The sequence below is a fragment of the Chelonoidis abingdonii genome, chromosome 3, assembly GCF_003597395.2.
Source record: "Chelonoidis abingdonii isolate Lonesome George chromosome 3, CheloAbing_2.0, whole genome shotgun sequence".
Classification (NCBI taxonomy): domain Eukaryota; kingdom Metazoa; phylum Chordata; order Testudines; family Testudinidae; genus Chelonoidis; species Chelonoidis abingdonii.
The window spans coordinates 167,350,569-167,374,444 of NC_133771.1; the positions used below are offsets into that span (position 1 = coordinate 167,350,569).

At 42.5% G+C, this 23,876-nt stretch overlaps 2 protein-coding genes across 7 annotated transcripts in view; one reads left to right on the forward strand and one right to left on the reverse strand.

Moving 5' to 3' along the window:
* MIA3 (MIA SH3 domain ER export factor 3) overlaps positions 1-23,876 on the reverse strand; it is a 221,936-nt gene that overhangs the window by 47,290 nt on the left and 150,770 nt on the right. The window lies entirely within an intron of this gene.
* The window catches only part of TAF1A (TATA-box binding protein associated factor, RNA polymerase I subunit A), a 35,024-nt gene continuing 12,854 nt past the window's right edge, over positions 1,707-23,876 (forward strand). The window contains exons 1-6 of one of the 6 annotated variants that reach the window (XM_075064322.1): positions 1,707-7,552; positions 8,093-8,270; positions 13,143-13,312; positions 18,103-18,216; positions 22,199-22,397; positions 23,365-23,489. In XM_075064322.1, coding sequence (XP_074920423.1) covers positions 8,123-8,270; positions 13,143-13,312; positions 18,103-18,216; positions 22,199-22,397; positions 23,365-23,489 — 756 coding nt within the window. In that variant the 5' untranslated portion in view covers positions 1,707-7,552; positions 8,093-8,122. The remainder of the gene's footprint in view (positions 7,553-8,092; positions 8,271-13,142; positions 13,313-18,102; positions 18,217-22,198; positions 22,398-23,364; positions 23,490-23,876) is intronic. The other 5 variants (XM_032784387.2, XM_075064320.1, XM_032784382.2 and 2 more) reach the window with 5 other exon arrangements.

The window sequence follows — 23,876 nt, forward strand, 5'->3', positions numbered from 1 at the left end:
AAAAACATCTACAAAAAAAAACCAGTCATCTTCACATGGCCACAAGAAACACATAAATAACTATCAATCAATTGGTTAAGTTAATCAGGCAATAAACCAAACATACAGATAGCAGCAAGGATGTCCAGCTCTAACAGCCCAAGTTCATTGTGGTACATCATTTTGTTATGAGCTAATCAAACTGTATTATAATCTTACAATAAAAAGATCAGCACCATTTCAAAATAAAAATTATTAGTTTTTCAAAAGGTGGGGATTAACACCTGACTGTATCCTCCACATCCTGTGTGCCTGTTTACAGGGTGCCCAGGACTGCGAGTCACCTTGTTACCCTCCTGTCTTCAGTGAGAGGGAGACTTGCATGTGCTTAACTGGGTGTTGTGTCAGCACCTTGACACTACCAGCCTATTATAACACCCAAACAATATCTGGGCTTTGCCAGCCCTTAGGTTGCCTTGTAGGTTAACAACAGGTGCATCCCAGTCCCTGAGCCCTTTGATGCATTCAGCTCCTCATACACTGAACACTCAGTAATACCAAGTATGCTGCCCCAAGGGAATAGTATATACATTAGCTTGAATAACTGAGCTCCAGTTTAGCTCCTTGTACTATACCACAGCACTTAGGTATATTTTTAGTGAAAACAAGAATAGGTTTATTAACAAAGAACAGAGATTCAAGTGAGCAGTGACTAAGGACAATGGAAACAGAAGGGTTACATATACAACAAAATCAATACATGCTTTCTAGGGACCACACCTTAATAGGCTAACCTCCTGTCTAGAGCAGTCTTATCTCAGGCACAACCCTTTTTGCAATGCTTTCAACCAAGACTGCCTGGAGTCCTGTTTTTGTAAAGGTAAACATACTGTCCATTTACTTCCTAGGTGCAGGATTACAATGTGCTTTCCTTGTCCCCCAGGTACAGTCCGGTAAATCTTTGAGGTGAACCCTCCCATTATGCTCTTTTCTCCCATCTGTTCTTCTTTCTGTTAAATTTCACAATTCTTCATCTGCATTTAGCTCAAACTGCTCATCATGAATGAGACATTACTCAATTTTCATTTCATCTGCTAGATAAACATCTCTGATCTGGCAGGAAGCCAGTTTTTCAGCTCTGCTGGGAATTAACACCTTGATACAAAACTGTAAGAACATTTTCAGTACATACACATCACTCCTTATATAGTAGCAATATATATTTTACAACAAAATTTATAACCAGCGTGATACTGGTTTTCCTTTGATTCCTTACACAATATTCTTTGGTGAACCAGAATGTACATACCAGAATCATGATATTCTTGTAACCCCGTTTACCGGCTGCCATTCAGGAGTTCTTAGGGTCAAAATCCCTTACCTCCAAACTCTGCTTCCCTGCCTGTCCCCATATGTGGACACCTGTTCCTAAAACCAAAGGCCCTCTGTTTCCAACCCCCAGCTGCATTACTAATCCCTACAAATCCATGGACTCACTTCACCCAACCCTCTTTCCTTAAACTGTGCAGAGACCTATCCCTGACTTCAACATCCTCTGCTGCATCTCTGCACAGACTATCTTCCCCCTGCCTCTTCCCTACCGATCCATATTTCAGAGAGCTCCCCCATTTCCAGTCTGCTGCATTCCTGTTATACTCCCTACATATATCCAGAAACTGTACTCTTTCCCCTACCTGCATCCCCCTATGCACTACCCCCACCCCATTCCAACCATACACAGTCTTCCCCCCCCGATCATTTCAGTCCTCCACAGCATTCATACAAAAGCCCACCAAACCTTTCACTCTCATTCTTATCCACTTCTGCTTCTTTGTCTGTCCCCTACACTGCATCTTCCCCATCTTCACCTCCAAACAAGGACAAAACACATTGAATCTCAGTAGCAGGCACTAACAAAACTGTCTAGCAAGCAGCCCCACTCACTTCCTGTGGGATGGACAATGAAGTTCTGAAGGTTTTTAGTGCTGTACTCTGTAGTAATAGAATGAACCTTTAAACCCGCTCACTCCTACTTTTTTTTTTTTTTTAAACTACCACTCCTGTCTTAAAAAAGGACTATTGGACTCCTCAAAATGTTATATTTGTAGAATTTGCTTTTTACTGAAATCTGATAGACACTTTTAAAAGGAAGCCCATTCCAGCTACACACTTGTATCATCCCATTAAAATCCTGACCTGTCCCCTCAATTCAGCCCTGTCCAATGCTCTAAAATAAAGCATATTTTTGTTAAAATCTTTCATCTAATCTTCTTTCAAGAGTCTGTAATTCCAATTTTGTCAACCATTCTGTTTATCATATAATACACTTGCAGAAACTTATCCATGTGTAATACTAGATCGGGGTGGGCAAACTACAGCCCGGGGGCCACATCTGGCACTCCAGACATTTTAATCTGGCCCTCAAGCTCCTGCTGAGGAGCAGGGTCTGGGACTTGCCCTGCTCCAGTACTCCAGCCAGGGAACGGAGTTGGGGGCTTGCCCCACTCCACACAGCTCCTGGAAGCAACGGCATGTCCCCCCTCTGGCTCCTATGTGTAGGGGCAGCCAGGGGGTTCCACATGTTGCCCCCACCCCAAGCGCCACCCCTACAGATCCCATTGGCTGGCAATCATGAGCTGGTAACAGAAGATGATAGGAAGGCAGAGCTGCCTGACCGTGCCTCCGCATAGGAACTAGATGGGGGACATGCCATTGCTTCTGGGAGCTGCTTGAGGTAAGTGCCACCTGGAGCCTGCACTCATGACCCCCTCCCGGACCCCGACCCCCTGCCTCAATCTCCCTCTTGCCATTGAACTCCTCAGTCCCAGCCCAGAGCATCCTCCTGCACCCCCAATCCCTCATCTCCAGCCCTGTCCCAGAGCCCACACCCCCAGCTGGAGCCCTCACCCCTCCCACACGCCAGCCCTCAATTTTGTGAGCATTCATGGCCTGCTATAGAATTTCCACAGCCAGATGTGGCCCTTGGGCCAAAAAGTCTGCCCACCCCTGTACTAGATACTCTATATCAAGCTATTCCAACACAGTGGAAATGTAAGAAGAGCCATAGGAGGCCAACGTGGTTGCACGAGCTTTTCAGCGATCTAAAATACAGAAGTGACACGTATAGGAAATGGAAGGAGGGGCACACCACAAAGGAAGTATATATGGGGATAGTGCGAGTGTGTAGGGACAAAAAAAAAAAAAAAATCAGGGAAGTCAAGGTAAAGAATGAGTTACAGCTGACAAGAAACGTTAGAGACAACAAGGGGTTCTTCAAATATGTCAGACAAAAAAGAAAGATCAGGGACAGTGTGGGTCGGTTCGTCAATGGAGAACGTGAGCTGGTAACAGAAGATGACAGGAAGGCAGAGCTGCTGAATGCTTACTTTGCTTCAGACTTCTCACAAAAAATAAAATGACCGGATGACTAGTGAAGATATCAGAGACAATGAAGGGGAAGGGATGCAGATCGGGGTAAGTAAAGAACACATCAGATCTTTTGACCAAGTTGAAAGAATTCAGATCAGCAGGGCCTGATGCTATTCACCCAAGCGTACTAGCGGAATTGGCTGAATTAATCTTGGAATCACTGGCAATAATTACAAACTCATGGATGACAGGAGAAGTCCCAGAAGACTGGAGAAGGGCTAACTGTCGTGCCTATCTTTAAAAAGAGGAGCTGGGGAACCTAAAGTCAGTCTGACTTCAATACCTGGGAAGCTACTAGAGCACTGTATAAAATATTAAATTGGCAAATACCTGGAGAGTGAAGGGGTAATCACTAGCAGCCAGCACGGATTTACAAAGTACAAATCATGCCAAACCATTTTGATTTCCTTCTTGACAGCGTAACTGGTTTGGTGGATAAGGGAATATAGTGGACATAATATACGTGGACTTTGTCAAGGCTATTGACACAGTCCTACATCACATTCTCATAAGTAAGCGGAAGAAATGTGGACTCGGCAGAACTACCATTAAGCAGATACATCACTGGTTAAATAACCGCAAACAAAGAGTAACTATTAATGGAATGATGTCAGATTGGAAGGAGGTCTCAGATGGTGTTCCACAAGGATCTCTTCTGTGTCCGGTGTTGTTTAACATCTTTATTAATTACCTGGATGTAGGAAGACAGCGTATACTGATCAAATTTGCAGATGACACAAAGCTGGTGGAAGGGGCTGCCAACACTTTGGAGGATACAGCTAAAATTCAGAGGGATCTTGATAAATTGGAGAACAAAATGAAATTCAACAAAGACAAATATAAGGTGCAACAGTTAGGCAAAAAAAAACCAATGCACAGATACAGAATGGGGGATAACTGGCATGGCAGCGGCACTGCTGAGAAGGATCTGGGAGTTGTAGTGTATTACAACCTGAACATGAATCAGCAATGTGATGCTGTTGCAAAAAAAGCAAATGCAATTTTAAGTTGCATTAACAGAGGCATAGCATGCAAGTCAGGGGAGGGAACAGTACCACTCTGGTTGGCACTGATTAGACCTCAGCTGGAGTCCTGCATCCAATTTTGGTCACCAATGTATAGAATGGATATGAAGAAACTGGGAAGGATCCAGAGGCGAGTAACAAAGATGGGCAAAGGGACAGAATGCAAGCCATAGGAGCAAAGGCTGAAGGAACTGGGTATATTTAGTTTGGAAAAGAGATTACGGGTCGGGGGACATAACAGTGTTCAGTACATGAAAGGCTGCCATAAAAAAAGATGGAGAAAAGTTGTTATCTCTTGCCACGGAGGGCAGGACAAGCAGCAATGGGTCCAAACTACAGCATACAGCAGATTTAGACTAACTCTCAGAAAAAACTTCCTAACTGTAAGAGTAAGAGCAGAAGAACAATGGAACAGACTACCTAGAGAGATTGCGGAGGCTCCTTATACGGAAGTTTTCAAAAGGTGGCCAAACAGCCATTTGTCTTGGATGGTTTAGATGAGGGGTTCTCAGACATCTTTGCATGACAACCGTCTTCTGACAACAAAAATTATTACATGACCCCAGGAGGGGGAAACTGAAGCCTGAGCCTGCCTGAGCCCTGCTGCCCCAAGCAGTGGGGCCAGGATCAAAGCCCCACTGCTCTTGGGGGTGGGAAAGCCAAATCCCAAGGGTTTCAGCCCCAGCTGGGGAGCCTGTAAGCTGAGCCTCCCCACTCCCTACACTCAGGGCTGAAGTCTTTGGGCTTTGGCCCTGGGCAGTGGGGCTCGGGCTTTGGCCCCAGCAAGACTAATGCCAGCCCTTGGCAATCCCATTAAAATGGAGTCCTGACCCACAGTTTGAGAACTGCTGGTTTATACACAATAAATCCTGCATCTTAGAAGGGGGTTAGACTAGATCAGTGGTTCTCAAACTTTTATACTGGTGACCCTTTTCAGATAGCAAGCTTCTGAGTGTGAACCCGCCACCCCCTTATAAATTAAAAACATTTTTTGTATATTTAACACCATTATAAGTGCTGCAAGCAAAGCAAGATTTGGGGTAGAGGCTGACAGCTCACAACCCCCAGGTAATAAGCTTGCAACCCCCTGAGAGGTCCTGATCCCCAGTATGAGAACCCCTGGATTATATGACCCTTGCAGTCCCTTTTAACTTGACGATTCTATACTGAATGCATCTATTTCCACAGTTAATGAAATTATTCACATCTGTAAAGTTAAGTGCATGTACATTTTCAGTATTGCGGCCTCACTTAGGCCATGTTTACACTAGCATTTATGTCAGCAGAACTTTTGTTGCTTAGGGGTGTGAAAAAAACACCCCCACCCCAAGCAACACAAGTTTTCCCAGCATATAAACAACTCCACAGTACTATGTTGCTGGGAGATGCTCTCCCGCCAACAAAGCTACTGCTGCTCATTGAGCTGTTTTTATTATGTCCATGGGAAAGATCTCTCCCATCGACATGGTCTCAGGGTAAGTCTACACTTTGGACTTGTCCACACTTAAAATGCCACAACAGCACAGCTGCAGTGCTTCAGTATAGACACTACCTACAACACCAACAGGAGAATCTGCGTAGGTAATCCACCTCCCTGAGAGGCAGCAGCTAGGCTGAGGGACGAATTCTTCAGCTGACCTAGTACTGGCTACACAAGGTTAAGTCAGCTTAGCTATACTTCACACAGGGGTATGGACCTCTGATATACTGGCATAGCTAAGTCTAAGTTCTCAATGTAGACCAGCCCTTACCCTGTACTGTACACACCCCAGTTTAACTACATGCTGCTACTGTATTTTGGCTTTTTACCATTTAATTTGGTTTTATATTATTTATTATCATACTTATAGGACAATCACTTATCTAAGTGATCTGAGTAATCTTACTTTGCAAATCCAAGCCACTAGGTTCCTGAATAGCTCCCAGCTAATAAATAAAGGATGTTTATACCTGTTTTAAAAGAAATTACAGGATTATATCATAGCACATGAAAACAGGCGCCTAACCTGAAGAAGAGCTCTGTGTAGCTTGAAAGCTTGTCTCTCATCAACAGCAGTGGGTCCAATAAAAGCTATAACCTCATCCACCTTGCCCCTCTCATATCCTGGGATGGACACGGCTACACACAACGCCAAACAAAACCTCGGGATAACCCTTGTTCCCTCTCTCCCGGTGTCAGCACTGACATTAGCCACCCTTTCTCGCAGCCTCTCCATAACGCGAAGTGGGGCTTCTGCCTTATCTCACAAACCAGACCCCGGGCCTATCTCCATAGGAGGCAATAGATCCAGGCTCAGCTAGGAGTCCAGGGCTGGCTCTGTGTTACCCAGTGCGAGCGTCTGCGGTAACAGGAGGCTCCGCAACACACCACCTCGCAGCGCGGAGCCGCAGGGGCGGGTTGTCCGGCGCCAGCCACAGGAGCCCCGTTCCGCGTCCCCTCAGGAGAGGGCGGCGGCGCCCGCAGCGCCTGACACACACACGGCAGTGACGACCAGCCCCGCCCCGCGCGGCCGGGGGCTGAGCCCAGCTTCACCCTGCTCGGGCAGCCGGCGCCTCCCCTCCTGCAGCGACCGCGCAGCCTGGCTCTCGTGGCGGGGGCTCCTTGGGCCCCACGCGCGGCGCCGAGGTCGGACTGGCCCCTCCCCCGTCCACTGAGGGAGCAGGCCCCGGCAGCAGGCAGGGCCCTCACGCACAGTATCCGCCGCTCCTCTCAGCGCGCGAACACCCAGGCGCACGCGCCGCACCGTCCGTCAATCACGGGCTGCTTCACCACTCCTGACTCAGCCGTCGGACCCAACAATGCGCATGCGCATCAAGTCGACTGCTCCGCCCTGTGGGTCAAAGGTCACGCCTGAGCAAGCGCTCAGACCATCCTCTCGGAACCGAGTTTTAAACCGCGATTGAGCCGAGACAGCGCAAGGTCATGTGAGTTATCCCTGGATAGACTCGGTTGCCCAAACAACATATGGCCGCTTCCCTGGAGCCGTTCGGAAACGTCCGTTGGGAGCGTACCAACTTCCGGCACGTGCCGTGTGTTTAGGAGCTGGGTCAGTCCACCCCCGGCGGGGCCTGGCTTACGGGACAGGTGGGCGGGGGGTCTCCAGGAGCGGCGCATGCAGGTGAGGAAGGCTCGGGTTGGTTAGGGGGGGGGACTCCTAGCGTCAGGGTCCGGCTGGGTGCAGCCCGGGCCGGGCTAGCTCCGCAGGGCTCGTGGGGGTCGCTGCCCCGGGAGGGCGATGGGGCGCTTCGTGCCCTTTGCCCTGCGAGACCAGAGGTGAAAGAGCCGCGCTTGGGCGGATCCCTGGCTCCGGTTTAGTGGGCTCAGCGGCGGTGGCTCTGCACATCCCCGGGTTGAAAAAGGAGAATCCCGTGACTTCCGGAGCTGGGGAGTTAAGAACAGTGAAAAAACCATGAGTTGGCAACACTGGGGTGGCCTTGGGCATTAGGCACTGGCCTGGGACTCAGGAGATCTGGATTCGGCTTCTGGCCCTGACATGGACCCCCTGTGTGATCCGGGTAAGGCAGTCTCTGTGCCTCAGTTTCCTATCTGTAAAATGGTGCCACTGTAATAAAACTACTCTGCCTCCCCATCCTCTCTCCTATGGGACTTTAAAGAAACAGTACACATCTTCACTTCATGTGTGTTAATTTTTTTTCAGGTGTAAAAGTTTTCCTCTCACTTTAAAAACATGGACAGTTTTGTTGAACAACTGAAAAGAGGGACAGAGGAAGAGTTTACAGAAGAGTCTGTGTGGAATGGGTCTGCAGTAAACACCACAAGCAGTTCACTTCCAGCTATCTATTTACCTTTACTCCCACGGTACCTTCGGCATCCAAGTAATTGTAATTCTCTGTTGACTGCTTATCCTTACTAGCACATGCTGGTAACTAACATAATAGCATTAGAGTTGTCACTGCTATTGAACTCACTGGGAGTTGAGGGCTCTTCTACAGTACGGGATGGAGGGGAGTGCCATAAAGATGCTATCATTGCTTGTCTTGACACAGACCTGACTGTATGCAATTAAAAACAAAACAAAATACCACATTGCAAACTTCTAACATCTCTAATGCTACTATGTTAATGTATATCTGTATATACAGTACCTGGCTCCATTGGGCCAATCTTGGTTGAGGCCTCCGTTAGCTTCTAATACAAATGCTTAGTAAAAATAGACAATGGGTCAAAACCAAACTTTAGTACAGAAATCCTCTATATTTTGAGAGAGTCTGGATCTGAATTTTGCAGCATGAACCCATCTCAAGGGCACTAGTGCACAGTGAATGATCTTTGTATAATTCCCAAATTGTCTTAACTCTAATTGCCCCACAGGTGATAGTGCCGTTTAACTTTGCATTTATAGCCCTTGCTATGGTCTTTTGCTCCTCTGCTATTTTTCAGACAATGTGTTTCTCTGGGTAACTTCAGATCCGCACAGGTGAAGATCACTTTCTATAGCTTCCAAGACAGGTATAGTTTGTTAAGACCAAAACATAAGGCTGGCCATACTGGGTCAGAACAATGGTTCATTCAACCCAGTAGCCTCTCTTCTGATAGCGGCTGGTACCAGATAATTCAGAGGGAGTGAACAGAACAGGTGAATCCTGTTAAATTGAGTGATCCATCCCCTGTCATCCAGTCAAAGGTATCGGAACACCCAGATCATGGGGTTCAGTTCCTGATCATCTTGGCTAATAGCCACTGATGGACCTATCCTCCATGAACTTCTTTTTTTGAACCCAGTTATGCTTCTGGCCTTCACAGTGCTCCCTGGCAATGAGTTTCACAGGCTGCTTGTGCATTGTGGGAAGAAGTACTTTGCTGTTTTTGTCTTAAGCCTGCTGCATGTTGATTTCAGTTGGTGTCTGCTCTTCTTGTATTATGGGCAGGGGTAAATAAAACTTCCCTATTTACTTTCTCCACACCATTCATGATTTTACAGACCTCTACGGTATCCTGCTTTAGTCATTTCTTTTCTAAGATGAATAGTGCCAGTCTTTTTAATCTCTCTTGACATGGAAGCTATTCCATACCCCTAGTCATTTTTTGTTGCCCTTCTCTGCACTTTTTCCAATTCTAATAAATCTTTTTTGAGATAGGTTAACCAGACCTGAATGCAGTATTCCAGGTGTAGATGACTGACAGATTTTTGTAGTTGCAGTGTAATATTTTCTGCCTTATCTATCCCTTTCCTAATGATTCCTAACATTCTGTTTGCTTTTTTAACTGCTGCTGCATATTGAGCAGATGTTTTCAGAGAACTATCTACGATGCCTCCAAGATCTCTTTCTTGAGTGGGAACAGCTAATTTAGACCACTTCATTTTGTGTGTGTAGTTGGGATTATGTTTTCCAATGTGCATTACTTCGCACTTATCAACATTGAATTTTATCTGCCATTTTGTTGCTCGGTCATCCAGTTTTGTGAGATCCCTGTTGTAACACTTCACAGTCAGCTTTGGACTTTAATTATCTTTAGTAATTTTGAATCATTGGGAAATTTGCCACTTACTGTTTACCCCCTTTTCCAGATAATTTATCAGTATGTTGAACAGCACTGGTCACAGTACAGATCTTTGGGGACCCTGCTGTTTACCTATCTCCATTGTTAAAACTGACAATTTAGTCCTACCTTTTGTTTCCTGTTTTTTAACTAGTTGCTGATCCATGAGAGATCTTTCATCTTATCGCATGGCTACTTACTTTGCTTATGAGCCTTTGGTGTGGGACCTTGTCAAAGGCTTTCTGAAAGTCCAAGTACATTGGCTTAACATGTATGTTGGCCCACTGAAAGAATTCTAGTAGACTGGTGAGGCATGATTTCCCTTACAAAAGCTGTATTGACTCTTCCCCAGCATACTGAGTTAATCTGTGTGTCTGATAATTCTGTTCTTTACCATACTTTTAACAAATTTGTATGGTATTAAAGCTAGGCTTGCTGGCTGTAATTTCCAGGATTGCCTCTAGAGCTTTTTTAAAAATCAGCATTACATTAGCTCACCACCAGGCAGCAGGTACAGTGACATATTTAAGCCATATGTTACATATTACAGTTAGTAGTTCTTAAATTTCATATTTGAGTTGCTTTGGAATGCTTGGGTGAATACCATCTGGTCCTAGTGACTTATTACAGTTTAATTTATCAATTTGTTTCCAAACCTCCTCTACTGATGCCTCAATCTAGATCAATTCCTCAGATTCGTCACCTAAAAAGAATGGCTCAGCTCCCTCGCATCCTCTGAAGTGAAGACCAATGCAAAGGATTTGTTTAGCTTCTTTACAACAGCCTTGTTTTCCTTGAGTGCTCCCTTAGCACCTTGATCATCCAGTGGCCCTACTGACTGGCAGGATTTCTGCTGCTGATGGACTTAAAACAAATGTTGCTGTTAGTTTTTGTCTTTTCCTAGTAGCTCTTCAAATGTTTGTTTTTGTTTGTTTTTTTTGGCCTGCCTGTTATATTTTTAAACTTCACTTGCCAGCATTTATACTCCTTTCTGTTTTCCTCAATAGGATTTGGGATCCAATTTTTAAAGGATGTCTTTTTTGCCTCTAACTCTCTCTTTTATTTTGTTGTGTAGCCAGGATGACTCTTATTTGAGATATACATTTAGTTTGAGCTTCTGTTATGGTGTTTTTAAATAGTTACCATGCAGCTTGCAGGCATTTCATTCTTGTGACCATTCCTTTTAATTTTCATTTAACTAACTTAACTAGTTTCCTTATTTTTGTGTCATTTCCCTTTTTTGAAGTTACTTGCTACTGTGATGGGTTTTTTTGGTATTTTCCCCTCTACAAACATGTAAATCTAACTTCATTTTGGTTGCTATTATTGATCAGTTCAGTACCAGATCCTGTGCTCCACTTAGGACTTTCCCCTTGTGGGTACCAAAACTAGCTGCTCCAAGAAGCAGTCATTAACAATGTCTAGAAATTTGATCTCACATCTTTTTATCTTGCATCCCATCCTGAGGTGACATATATCCAGTCAGTAGGGGATAGTTGAAATCCCCCATTGCTATTAGTTTTTCTGATTTTTTTGTAGCCTCTTGAATCTCCCTGAGCATTTCACAATGCTCAATAACGATTAAATGGTCAGTAGTATATTTCTACTGTATTCTCATTATTTAAGCATGGAATTGTTATCCACAGAGATTCTATGGTACTGTTTGATTCATTTAAGTTTTTTACTGTATTTGAGTCTATGCTTTATTTCATAATGCTACTCCCACACCAGTATGATCTACTATGTCATTCCTATATGTTTTGTACCTTGATTATCATCATTCCACCAAGTTTCTTTGATGCCTTATTTCAATATCCTTCTTTACAACTGGGCATTCAGTTTCACCCAGCCTAGTATTTAGACTTCTAGCATTTGTATACAAGCACTTGTAAAATTTGTCAATATTTAGTTGTCTGCCTTCATGTGACATAATTGAAGGGGATGCTGTTTTTGACTGTTTCTCTTCTTTCCCACCTGTACTTTATCAACTTCTATTCTCTCCTCTTTATTAGGATATGGCGCATCCCCTTTAATAAATCCTCCCCTAAGGTATGTTTCTGTCCAAACCAGGTGCTCCACACCTCCGCACCTGTTGGTTTTCCCCCAGCCCTTAGTTTAAAAACTCCTTCATAACCTTTTTAATTTTACATGCCAGCAATCTGGTTCCATTTTAGTTTAGATGGAGCCCATCCTTCCTGTATATGCTCCTCCTTTCCCAAAAGGTTCCCCTGTTCCTAATAAACCTAAATCCCTTTTCTGAACACCATTGTCTCATCCATGTATTGAGACCCTGCAGTTCTGTGTGCCTAGCAGACTAAATTTGGCCTCTAGAACCTCTCTCCTACCTTTTTCGTTCTGTCAGTGGTACCTACATGTACAATGACCACTGGCTCCTCCCCAGCGCTGCTCATATATCTATCTAGAGGTCTCCAGAGGTCCACAACCTACACCCCTGTAAGGCATTTCACCATGCAGTTCTCCTGGTGCATCACAAAACTATCTACGTTTCTAATAATTGAGTGACCCATGACTGTTACCTGCCTCTCCTTATAACTGGGGTTCCCTGGCCTTGAAGGGGTATCCTCAGTGTGAGAGGATAACATTACATCATCTGAAAGGAGGATCCAAACTTTGGGCTCGTTTCTCTCTGCTCCAGCTTGATGTTCTCCTTCCTCAAGACTTTCATCGTCAGCACAGAGGCTGTCAGACTAGGAGTGGGACTACTTTATTAGGTCGCTGAAATTCTCACCTGTGTATCTCTCTGTCTCCCTTAGCTCCTTCAGTTCAGCCATGCTAGTAGCAAGTGCCCATACTCAATCTCTAAGGACCATGAGCGGCTTGCTCTGAATGGACTTATATGCCACCAGTCCATAAGGCAGGTAATCATACATGCTGCATTTAGTGCAGTATAGTGGATAGCCCCCACTGTGCTGCTGGACTTCTGTTTGCATTATTTCTACTCTTGCAGGGTTTTTGTTTGTTCTGTGTATCTGTGTTCGTTTAGGAGCTGTTTTTTTAAACCCTTGTTCTCCCTGAGTTCGTCCTACCCCCTTATCAAGGGATCCTAAAGGGATTAAGGATCAAAGGATGGAAAACTAGAGCCTTGTTATTGTCAAAGATATAGATACCAAAGTAATAGCTGTGGTTTGGTTTTGTTTTTTAAGAAGATCACAGTCAGCAGTCATCCACTAACCTTAATTTTTCAGCAACCAGAGGTCGAAAGGCAACAGAATTTCAGGAGACTAAGGAAGCTTGTTTAAATTACATTCAGGATGCCCTGCTACAACACCAGTGGCAGAGGGCTGCAGAATTCATGACTATCTATTTGGAGACATTAGAGAATACTTCTGCTGAAAAACGGATGGCTGCTCCAGAGGTAAGTAGAAAGGAAAAATCAGTACTCTCTCCCTCAGTTGATGGAAATAATTTAAAGGGGCATCTGAGATAATTCAGGACCCATACTTATGCTTTGTTTATGTGAAATATAAATCCCTAAAACTTCACAAAAATCTAATTTTCAGAGATGTTTTCATAATTTTCAGGTGTCACCTCTCATCTGTTTGCACAACAGATAAGAATGTGGCCCAAATATGAATAAATGCCACAAATCACACCAATAGCATGTTCCACTTAAAATATAGGTTTTCATAATTTCATTTTGAAACAGAGAAATAAGCACATTTTTCCACTGGTTCCAGGGCTGCCCAGAGAGGGGGGCAAGTGGGGCAATTTGCCCCGGGCTCTGCAGGGGCCCCCAAGAGGATGGCTGAAGCTCCTGCCCCAGCCCGACCCAACCCTGTGTCCACCCCTCTCCTGGAGCCTCAGTGCATCCAGCGCTGTCCCTGAACAGCTGCAGCCTGACTCCGGCAGGGCCTGAGCTCCGCCCCGCTCAGAACCACATGGTAAGGGGGCGGGGCTGCGAGCTCCAGGCTGAGTGGAGGAAGCTCACAGCCCCACCCCCTTTACCCTGGGGCTCTGAGTGGGGAGGAGCTCGCACTTCTGAGCGGAGCGGAGCCTCAAGTGCATTCTGTCCAGAGCCACGCTGCAGCACGCTGGTCAGTGGAGAACCCTGCACGTGACAATCACTGAGGTTCCGGGTGAGGGGGAGCTCGGGGGTAAAGACTGGGGGGGGGGGGGGGTCTGCTAGGAAGGCTAGGAGTCTCAGGGACAGTCAAGGCACAGGAAGGGGCAGAGATTGGGGGAGCGGTCAGGGGACAGGAACGGAAGGGTGGAGTTGTGGGCGCAGGGTCTGTCAGGCACCAGAAGCGGGTGGGGGTGGATTAGGGTGTGGGGCAGCGAGGGGAACAGGAGGAGGATGGTCCCCGGGTGGTGGTGGTGTGATGTCTCTGGGGAATGGGTCACGGGATTCGATGCGGGGGCAGTTGAGGGGCAGGAAGTAGAGTGGCGGTTGGATAGGGGGCAGCCAAGTGCTGTTTGACAAAGGCATCAACCTTCCCCTACGACGCTGAACTACATTCAGGTTTGAAGGCATGCAGGAGTGAGCTAACTAGTTCATGCTACATTCACTAGTAGTAAGAAATAAGACTACCTATCCATGCCTTTCAACTATCTCAAATGCCCAAAGATTGTAGTTATATTTCATTCAGTGCCATAGCGGAGATTCATGTCATGGGGAAGGTAGCTTCAGTTTAAAATTGGCCACTGGGGGAGGATCCATGAGAAAGCAGATATCCTCCCCACCCTACGAGAGGCGAAACTGGTCCCCCCCCACCACACACACACCACACATTCCACGAGGCTCGAAGGGGTAATTCATCGTATTGTTTTAAACATGTCGACCAATCTTGGTACCCCTTCACATAGGCAAACCTCGAGTGTGACCCCCCACCAATAAAATTGAAAACACTTTTTTTTAGTATACGCTAACACTTTATACAATTGCTTGGAGGCAAAGCGGGGGTTATGAGGTGGAGCTGATCAGCTCTCGGACCCCCTTAGTTAATAACCTCTTGACTCCAGTTGTGAGACCGAGGTACATTTATTTAGCACCGCTGTGTCCCTTCACTATGCATGTGCTATTTGAGAGCATTTCAGTTTTCACAAGAGGCGCATGACCCAGATCTGGTACCAACCAAATGCTCAGTTCGTGGAGTATGTACATAAGACTATACTAAAGACAAACCCACAGTAACTGCTCCATAGTTTGTGAAAGGAGTCCTCCATGGAGGCCAGTCCTCTAGAGAAACAGCGTAAATTGCAGGCTAAGTCCATTAATGGCCAATTAGCCAGAGATGTAAAGGCGATGGTGTACCCTAGCCTCTGTTTGTCAGAGGGGGGAAATCAGGATGGCAGAAGAGAGATCACTTGACCAGTTACCTGTTTTAGGTTCACTCCTTGGCTGGCACGTTGGCAATGGCCCATTGTCGTAGACCAGGATACTGGCCGAGATTGGACCCTTTGTTGACCCAATATGGCTTGTCTTTGTTTCAAGCTAAATGAACCCGAATTATGGAGACAGATAAGAGTCCAAGGAAATGCACAGAGTAATTGGAACCTGGGAAAAATCTCTGACTGGATGGGCTCAGAGCGATTGGGTCAGCAAGCTGAGGTGATTATCAAAAGTTCTTGGATTTTTTTTAAGGCAGAATTTTTTATTGTTTCTGTTAACAATCAACACAGGCAAGCAGCAAATTATTTGGCCACACACTTCTGAAACCCCCAAACCAATTCAGACGTTGTGCAGATTAATATTTCGAGCTTGTCATTAAAAAAAACAACAACAAACATTAGAGATAAGCAACATTGTCCGTGGATTTTGTCTTTCTGCTCTTTAAAAAACCCCTTAGTTTTCGAACCAAAAGAAAGTTTTGATGGTAAAATATTCAGTCCAACATCCTTAATGAGTTTCAGGCCTTTTATGGCACGAGCTGAGCTGAGAACCAAAGGATAACCTGTTCAAAGAAGTTTTTCTCAAAACAGTTTGGTGCTGAGATAGCAAGGTAGGTTATTTTCCCAGGGCCGCCTCACGTGAGGGGGAGTAAGTGGACAATTTGCCCTGGGCACCGCGCAGGGCCTGTCAATAGCTTCCTACTCAGATTTTGAACCTTAGCGTTGCAATAAACCTGAGAAGCTAGACAAGAACCCCTCTAACTTAATCTACCTAGCTTAGATCGATATCGCTGCACCACCAAGTGATTTCCAGGAACTTCGGCTCCCTGCTCCTGTCTCCCAAAACCTTCTCTGGGGACCCCAGAGACTCAGAACGCCTGACCTTACACCAAAGGGGAAAACAACTCCTCCCCTTGTCTCCTTTATATCTCATCCCCAGCTCCCCCATCCTCTGGGTATCCTGGCGAACTGTAACTTACAAAACTCCTGAATGCAAAACAGAGAGGGCAATGTTACGCAGAGTCGCTCCCCCTCCTTCTTCCGCTGTAGGCTGCCATAGATCACCTCGTAAATCTAACACAAACGAGAATTTCCTTCCCTCATCTTGTTTCCTATAGCCTTACCAGCTAGAGAATACTCAACACAGTTAAAGAAGAAAGCTTTATCTAATATAACCAGCACAAGAACAACACTTGAATACACATGATCTGCATGCATCCAATGGTGACAAACACCAAGGGCTATTGGCTAAAAGAAAAATAGAATAAACATCTATTCAAGATATCCAATTTAAAACACTGCACAGCAAAACGACACGCATCGTAAAATAAGAGCAAAAAACCAATAAACAGCCTGGTAAATAACGTACAATATGAATAACTGATGGATAATCGGCTCAATGAATACTAATTTTAATGTTAGCTTGACGTAGACCCCACCTCCATCTAAGGTGTAGTTGGATGCATATGAACACGTTTTGAAATAAATCTTTGAATGTCATAATTGGCAGTATATTTGGAAGAACCCGTTTATTAGAACAACTCAGAACTGATTAGAACAATGTAATAGACAATATTATTGAGAGTCCTTGTATCAGAATGGTGGCTCGGATAAGAAGGGAAAACTAATCAAATAAATATAAATATGTGAAAGAAATCTGAAGAATCATTTTACTGTGCAATACTGATGGAGGAGAGAAAAGATTTTTGCGCCATTTCATATACAAAAAACCAATAACAGCCTATTGTTTTTTCTACCTTTGTACTTACAACTTTGAAACTGAAGATTAGAAGCTTGAAGATAGGAAGATTCCTCTCATAGCTGAGAGCCAGAAAAAAGACACAGACCCAAACATTCCGTCCCTGAGCTTTTAAAAATCCGGTTTCCTGATTGGTTCTCTGGTCAGGTGTTTGGTTTCCTTTGTTAACCCTTTACAGGTGAAAGAAACATTAACCCTTAGCTATCTGTTTATGACACGGCCCCCATGAGAATATAGTACTGCAATTTTTTTTATGAAAGGGGCCCCTGAAATTGCTTTGCCCTAGGCCCCCTGAATCCTCTGAGCAGCCCTGAGTGGTTCCCCTACATGTTGATGTCTGTTTGAAAACTGCATCTTGTTTTTAGTTCTCCACCATCTTTGTCCAGTACTGCATGAACCTTCTTGCTAATCTCTTCCCTGCTTCCTCTATGCATCTCAACAGATGGAAAGGGTAGTAAACTGCATTGACAAAGAGCCATTTAAAAAAATAAATTCAGTGCAGAGAACATTGGCTAGTGCCAGTTTGTTGGAATTGCTGATCTAACTGTGTAGACAAATCTTGATCACTAAGATATTTGGGGGTGGGGTAGGATGTGTTCGGACAGAGGGTATGTATTTCAGTTTGCAATTTCATCTAATTATCCTTACCTTTGTTGTATTAAGGTAACATGAGCTACCTATACCTACATTTTAGTGGGGTAACATGAAAAGAAAATTTCTTGTTTGCTTGAGTTGTTACCAGTCCATGGCAGGCACCTACTGGCTTCTATATACGGTTTTGGTGTGTTTTGTTAAAGTATGGGATTTTGATGACCACTTGTGAAGTTTCCATTGCATTTAAGCTTTATTTTCACTTAAAGCACATGCTGGTATATTTTACTATAGCAGCAAATAATACACAATAGCTTTCTTTTACGGTTTAAACCACACATAATATGGTTAAATATAACAGCCATAGTGCAGTGATGGGAGACTAATGATGTTCTGGCTTCTGTGCGCAGAGTGTTTTCACTTCTGAAATTTTAATTCTTTTGGAATTTTTTTTTCTCCATTGGCAGGTGATTTGGAGAATAGGAACTGAAATTTTGTGCCATCATTCCAAGAGCAGTATTGAAGAATTCAACTATTTTGCTGAGCAGATGAAAAATCTAGGAGTAAAAAGGTATTTAAAGGTGAGGATAGCCTTAAAGGGACACTTCAGAAAGAAGTATGATTTAAGTCTGTAAATTTTACCTACTGGTGTTACAAACAACATTTAAGAAACTCTTAAGAATATTATCTCTGATAGTTAGTATCACTAATTATAGAATCAAGAGACCGCACCTTAGACTTTTATGTAATGGCATCTTTATTTTTCCATTTCATTCCCTATGTAGCCTATCGTCTTGTTTGCTTTTTTGACTGTAGCTCCACATTCTGCTGAAGTCTTCATTAAGCTGTCCCCAGGTTCCTTTCCTAAGTTGATAGTTAATTTAGAACCATGTCATGTATATGATAGTTAATTTAGAACCATGTCACATATAGCCTGTGTGTTTTTTTTGTTGTTGTTGTTGTTTTTTTTCCCCCCTTCCAATGTGCATTGCTTTACAGTTATCAATATTGGGCTTCCGTTACCATCATGTTACCTGTTCACCTGGCTTGGTCAGGTCTCGTTGTAGCTCCTCAGTCTGCTGTGATCCTGATTAATCTTCATAACTTTGTCATCTACAAATTTTGCTGCCTAACTCCTTTCCCCCCTTTCCAGATTCAAAATACGTATACAAAACACTAGCCTAGTCAGGAACTTTGAGGTACTCTTCTGTAAATCTTTTGGCATGCTTACATTTTTCCATTTAATCCTACTCTTGCTTTCTGTCTCTTTGCCAATTTTTGATTCATGACATTATTTTTTATTATTTGTATTGCCATACCACTGAGGAGTCCTAGTCATGGAACAGGACCCAATTATGTTAAGTGTTGTATAAACACAGAACTTCAAGAGAATCCCTGCCCCCAAAGGTTTGCTTTGACTTCCATCCCATTTATAATTAGTTTCTTTACTAGACTTTTGTTAAGGACTTTTTCAAAGGCCTTTTAAAAGTCTAAGCAAACTAGCATCTGATTCACCTCTATATACTACTTTATCAACCTGTTAAAAGGATTGTAATAGATTAGTGAGACGTGATTTTCCTTTGTTGAATCTGTGCTGGTTAGGCCGCCACCATATTGTGATCTTACAGATGTTTTCTTGTTCTAGTTTATCGTTTTAAACCAATTTGCCAGTTACAGATGCAAGGTTTACTGATACGATTTACCAGATCGCCACCATTTCCTTTTAAAAAAACAAAACAAAACAAAACCTCTATATTTTTTTAAATTACAGCACTTGCAATCTCCTGCGTTTTCAGGTTTTTATTTTGTTTAACATTTCCCAGGATTTTATCAGAGTTTATTACAGAAATTAAAAAGGTGGGTGAAAATCAGTACAAAAATTAACCTCAGTTTTCTGATGAAATGTCAGGGTTAATATTGGGATGGGAGGACTGAAAAAAATCAACCAATATAGAAACATCAGAATACTGTAAGTGAAAGGAGTTTAATGCTGTGGCTTATTTTGTGAACTGTACGTAAACACATGCATGCACATGTGTGTCTCTGTATCTTCCCCAACATTGCTGTACTTTAACAGACAGCTTCTCATTTACTCTTCGACAAATTTATTAACAAAAACACATCGACCTAATGTAATGTATTGGATTTGCTTAACATAATTAGTATTTTCATGTATTTGGTCAAAATTAGGTGAAAAGCAGTTTTAAAAAAAATAGCATTTATAAAACCTGGGAAATTTTTGGTAAAAATCAGTAAACTGAAAATGAAGGGCCTTATATACTTACTATCTTCTAATTCTTTGGAATAGTGGCTGTTTTTAGTGAGGGATTGCGTATTTTTGCTATCAGCTCAGCCACTTCCAATTTAAGCTCCTTCAGAAGTGTTGGATGTGTACTCTCTGGCTTGTGGCTTATTGCTTTATAAACTGCTTGTACTAGCACTGCTTCTTTTGACACCTCCATCACTGATAGTACCTCATATTTATTACCACTAGAGAGCAGGTCTGGGATATGTATCTTCCCCAGCATCATCTAAGGTGAAGACCGATGCAAAAAATCATTTAGCTTCTGAGCAACGTCCACACTTACTTACCTATATCCTTCCTGTTTCCTCTCTCCTTTTCCTAATGTTGTATTTGTGTCCAACACTTTCTGCAGATACATCATGTGAATGAAAGAATCTATGCAAAATAACTAGGGCTGTCAATTGCAGTTAACTCTCATGATTAACTCAAAAAAAATCTTGCACCCGACAAAGTGAGTATTCACCCATGAAAGCTCATGCTCCAATACGTCTGTTGGTCTATAAGGTGCCACAGGACTCTTTGCTGCTCTTTCAAAAAAATTAATCACAATTTAATCGCGATTAATTTTTTAATCCCACTTATAACAGTAGAATACAAATTGAAATTTACTAAATATATTTGGATGTTTTTCTACATTTTCAATATTGATTTCAATTACAACACAGAATACAAAGTGCACAGTGCTCACTTTATTAGTTTTACAAATATTTGCACTGTAAGAATGATAAACAAAAGAAATAGTATTTTTCATTTCACCTCATACAAGTACTGTAGTGCAATCTCTTTTGTGAAACTGTAATTTACAAATGCAGATTTTTTGGGGGGGAGAGGGAGGTTACATAACTGCACTCAAAAACAAAACAGTATAAAACTTTAGAGCGTACAAGTCCATTCAGTCCTATGTCGTCTTCTGCCAATTGTTAAGACAAACAAGTTTGTTTACATTGACAGGTGATACTGCTGCCTGCTTCTTATTTACAGTGTCGCCTGAAAATTAGCATGGCACTTTTGTAGCCAGCGTTGCAAGGTATTTACATGCCAGATATGCTAAACATTTCGGCCACCATTCCAGAGGATGTGCTTCCAAGCTGATGCTGCTGCTTTTTTTTTAAAAAAAGGTCCAATTAAATTTGTGACTGTGCCCCTTTGGGGGAGAATTGTATGTCTCCTGCTCTGTTTTACCCGCATTCTACATATATTTCATGTTATAGCAGTCTCAGATGATGACTCAGCACGTTTGTTTTAAGAACACTTTCACAGCAGATTTGACAAAACGCAAAGATGGTACCGACATGAGATTTCTAAAAATAGCTACAGCACTAAATCCAAGGTTTAAGAATCTGAAGTGCTGTCTAAAATCTGAGAAGGATGAGATGTGGAGCATACTTTTAGAAGTCTTAAAATAGCAACACTCTGATGCGGAAACTACAGAACCCAAACTACTAAAAAAGAAAATGAACGTTTGCAGGTGGCGTCTGACTCATGATGGTGAAAATGAACATGCGTCAGTCTGCACTGCTTTGTATCGTTATCAGGCAGAACCCATCAGCATGGAAGCATGTCCCCTGGAATGGTGGTTGAAGCATGAAGGGACATATGAATCTTTAGCACATCTGGCACGTAAATATCTTGCAACTTTGGCTACAACAGTGCCATGTGAACACTTGTTCTCACTTTCAGGTGACATTGTAAACAAGAAGCAGGCAGCATTATCTCCTGCAAATTGTAACCAACCTTGTTTGTCTGAGTGATTGGCAGACAAAGTAAGACTGAGTGGACTTTGTTTTATTTTTAATGCAGTTTTTTTGTACATAATTCTACATTTGTAAGTTCAACTTTGGTAATAGAGATTGCACTACAGTATTTGAGGTGAATTGAAAAATACAATTTTTTTTGTTTTTACAGTGCAAATATTTGTAACAAATAAATATATTGTGTTGTAATTGAAAGTATATTTGAAAATGTAGGAAACATCCAAAAATATTTAAAATAAATGGTATTTTATTATTGTTTAACAGTGCGATTAATTGCGATTAATTTTTTTAATTGCTTGACAGCCCTAAAAATAACCTCTAATTAAAATATTCCAATTCTGAGGCAGTTCTAATTAAAATGTATTTAGACTGTGTTGTATTGATGCCAATAATATGCTCTTTTTTGCAGGTGTATGGTAGGAGGTAAAATTGCAGTGTGCTGTCAGGACAGTCTGATCTGTATGACATAAAATTCAATATTATAAATTGTGTAAATTGTTGTAGGTCTGTTTAGAGCATGTCTTTCACCTCCTGTGTAATGGACTAATAGATGAGGCATACCAAAACCTGTCCCTGGCAGAAGGCTGGAGGTATGGAGAACAAACAACTGCTCAGGATAAAGAATTGAAACTCATTCAAGCTTACAAGGGGCTGCTGGATTACTATAACTGGACCAAAAAAAGAAAAGCCATGTTAGAGCTTGGTGAGTACCAGTGCTGCCTTCTTTAGATAAAAGGAGCTGTTCAGCTCAGTCATTCTCATAAGTCACCATGGCTTGCAGATGATTCTTGAAGGAGGAGACATGGAATAGGTTAGAACATTGGTGGTGAAAGCTGCATTCAATCTGATTAGTTGCAGCACACAGAGCTTCTAAAATTCTGATGCATGCTTTTAATTTTTTAAAAAAAAAGAAGAAAAAGCATTCATCCATTGGATCTGCAAGGTCTCCGCCAAAAGAACTGTTCTGAATGGAGAGTTTCAAAGATTTTTGGTTCCTAATGGAGAATGCTTTATCAAAGGAGTTCCATCAGAAAACTTTTTTGTTTTTAGGTAGTCTTTTCTGCATGTCAGTTGCCTGCCATATATGCATATTTAATTGTTAATTCTTTAGTTTACCTTTGCAGAGTTGATGGGATTAAATATGTTATTTGAATAAAATGGACATTTATTTAGATTTAATTTATTTATCTATTTTGCCGCAACAGAAAATGAAGCCTCACATAATTTAGTCAGAATGTGATGTCTATAAGGCAAGATCCATAAGATTCAGATATAATTTGATAATTTAACTTAATTGCCAGAAAACCTACACCATAAAACTGGTTACCTCCACAGTTCATTTAACTGTTGGTGGGTGAGGGGAGGTGAGACAGGAAGATGGTTACTAGTATTTTTCAGCTAAGATCTAATCCTCTCACACCTGCTCTTTAAATCTCTATTCAGTATAAAAATATTTCTTACCTTCTGCACTTGTTTTATTCATATACTAACTCTTTCTTTATCCTTCTCATTTTTAGCTCTCACTGAGCTCCATTCTCTTGGGTTAAGGTGCTTTTTGAAATTGGATTCAAGGTGCCAACTTTTTTTGGTAAAGCCCACCGTCGCTTGGGTCCCGACTTCGTGAGACTATCACTCATGTAAATTTTAAAAAAACCTTTTTCTTTTGGCAGATGGTAATTTTGCAGACTCTGTTGAACAGGAAATGCACAGTTTCTTTCGGCAGGCAGCAGTGAATCTCAAGGAGATAATTAAAATACCTGGAGTTTGGGATCCTTTTGTGAAGTGCTATGTGGACGTAAGAGCCCTTTTTTTGCACATATTACTTAAATGCTCCTTTGTCTAATCTTAGACAAAGTGGTTAGATGAAAGTGAAACGTTTTCTGATATTTGACCACTTGCAATTAAATTATAGTTAGGAAAAGGAGACTGTGAAAATGCTACCTTTTAAAACAATATATGTAGTGTCTTCATGTCACATCTGCTTACATTACTTATGAAAGCAAGTTTTTATTCCTGGTAGCACTGCAACACCAACATAACTATGAGAATACAAGCAAGAGTCTACTAGTAAAATCACTAGGTACACTGATTGCAGACTTTTTTGTTACTGGTGATGGTGCCAGAATTAGAGCATGGCTTGATTTTTTTTCAGATCACAGGTTTTGCTGCACAAATGGATCAA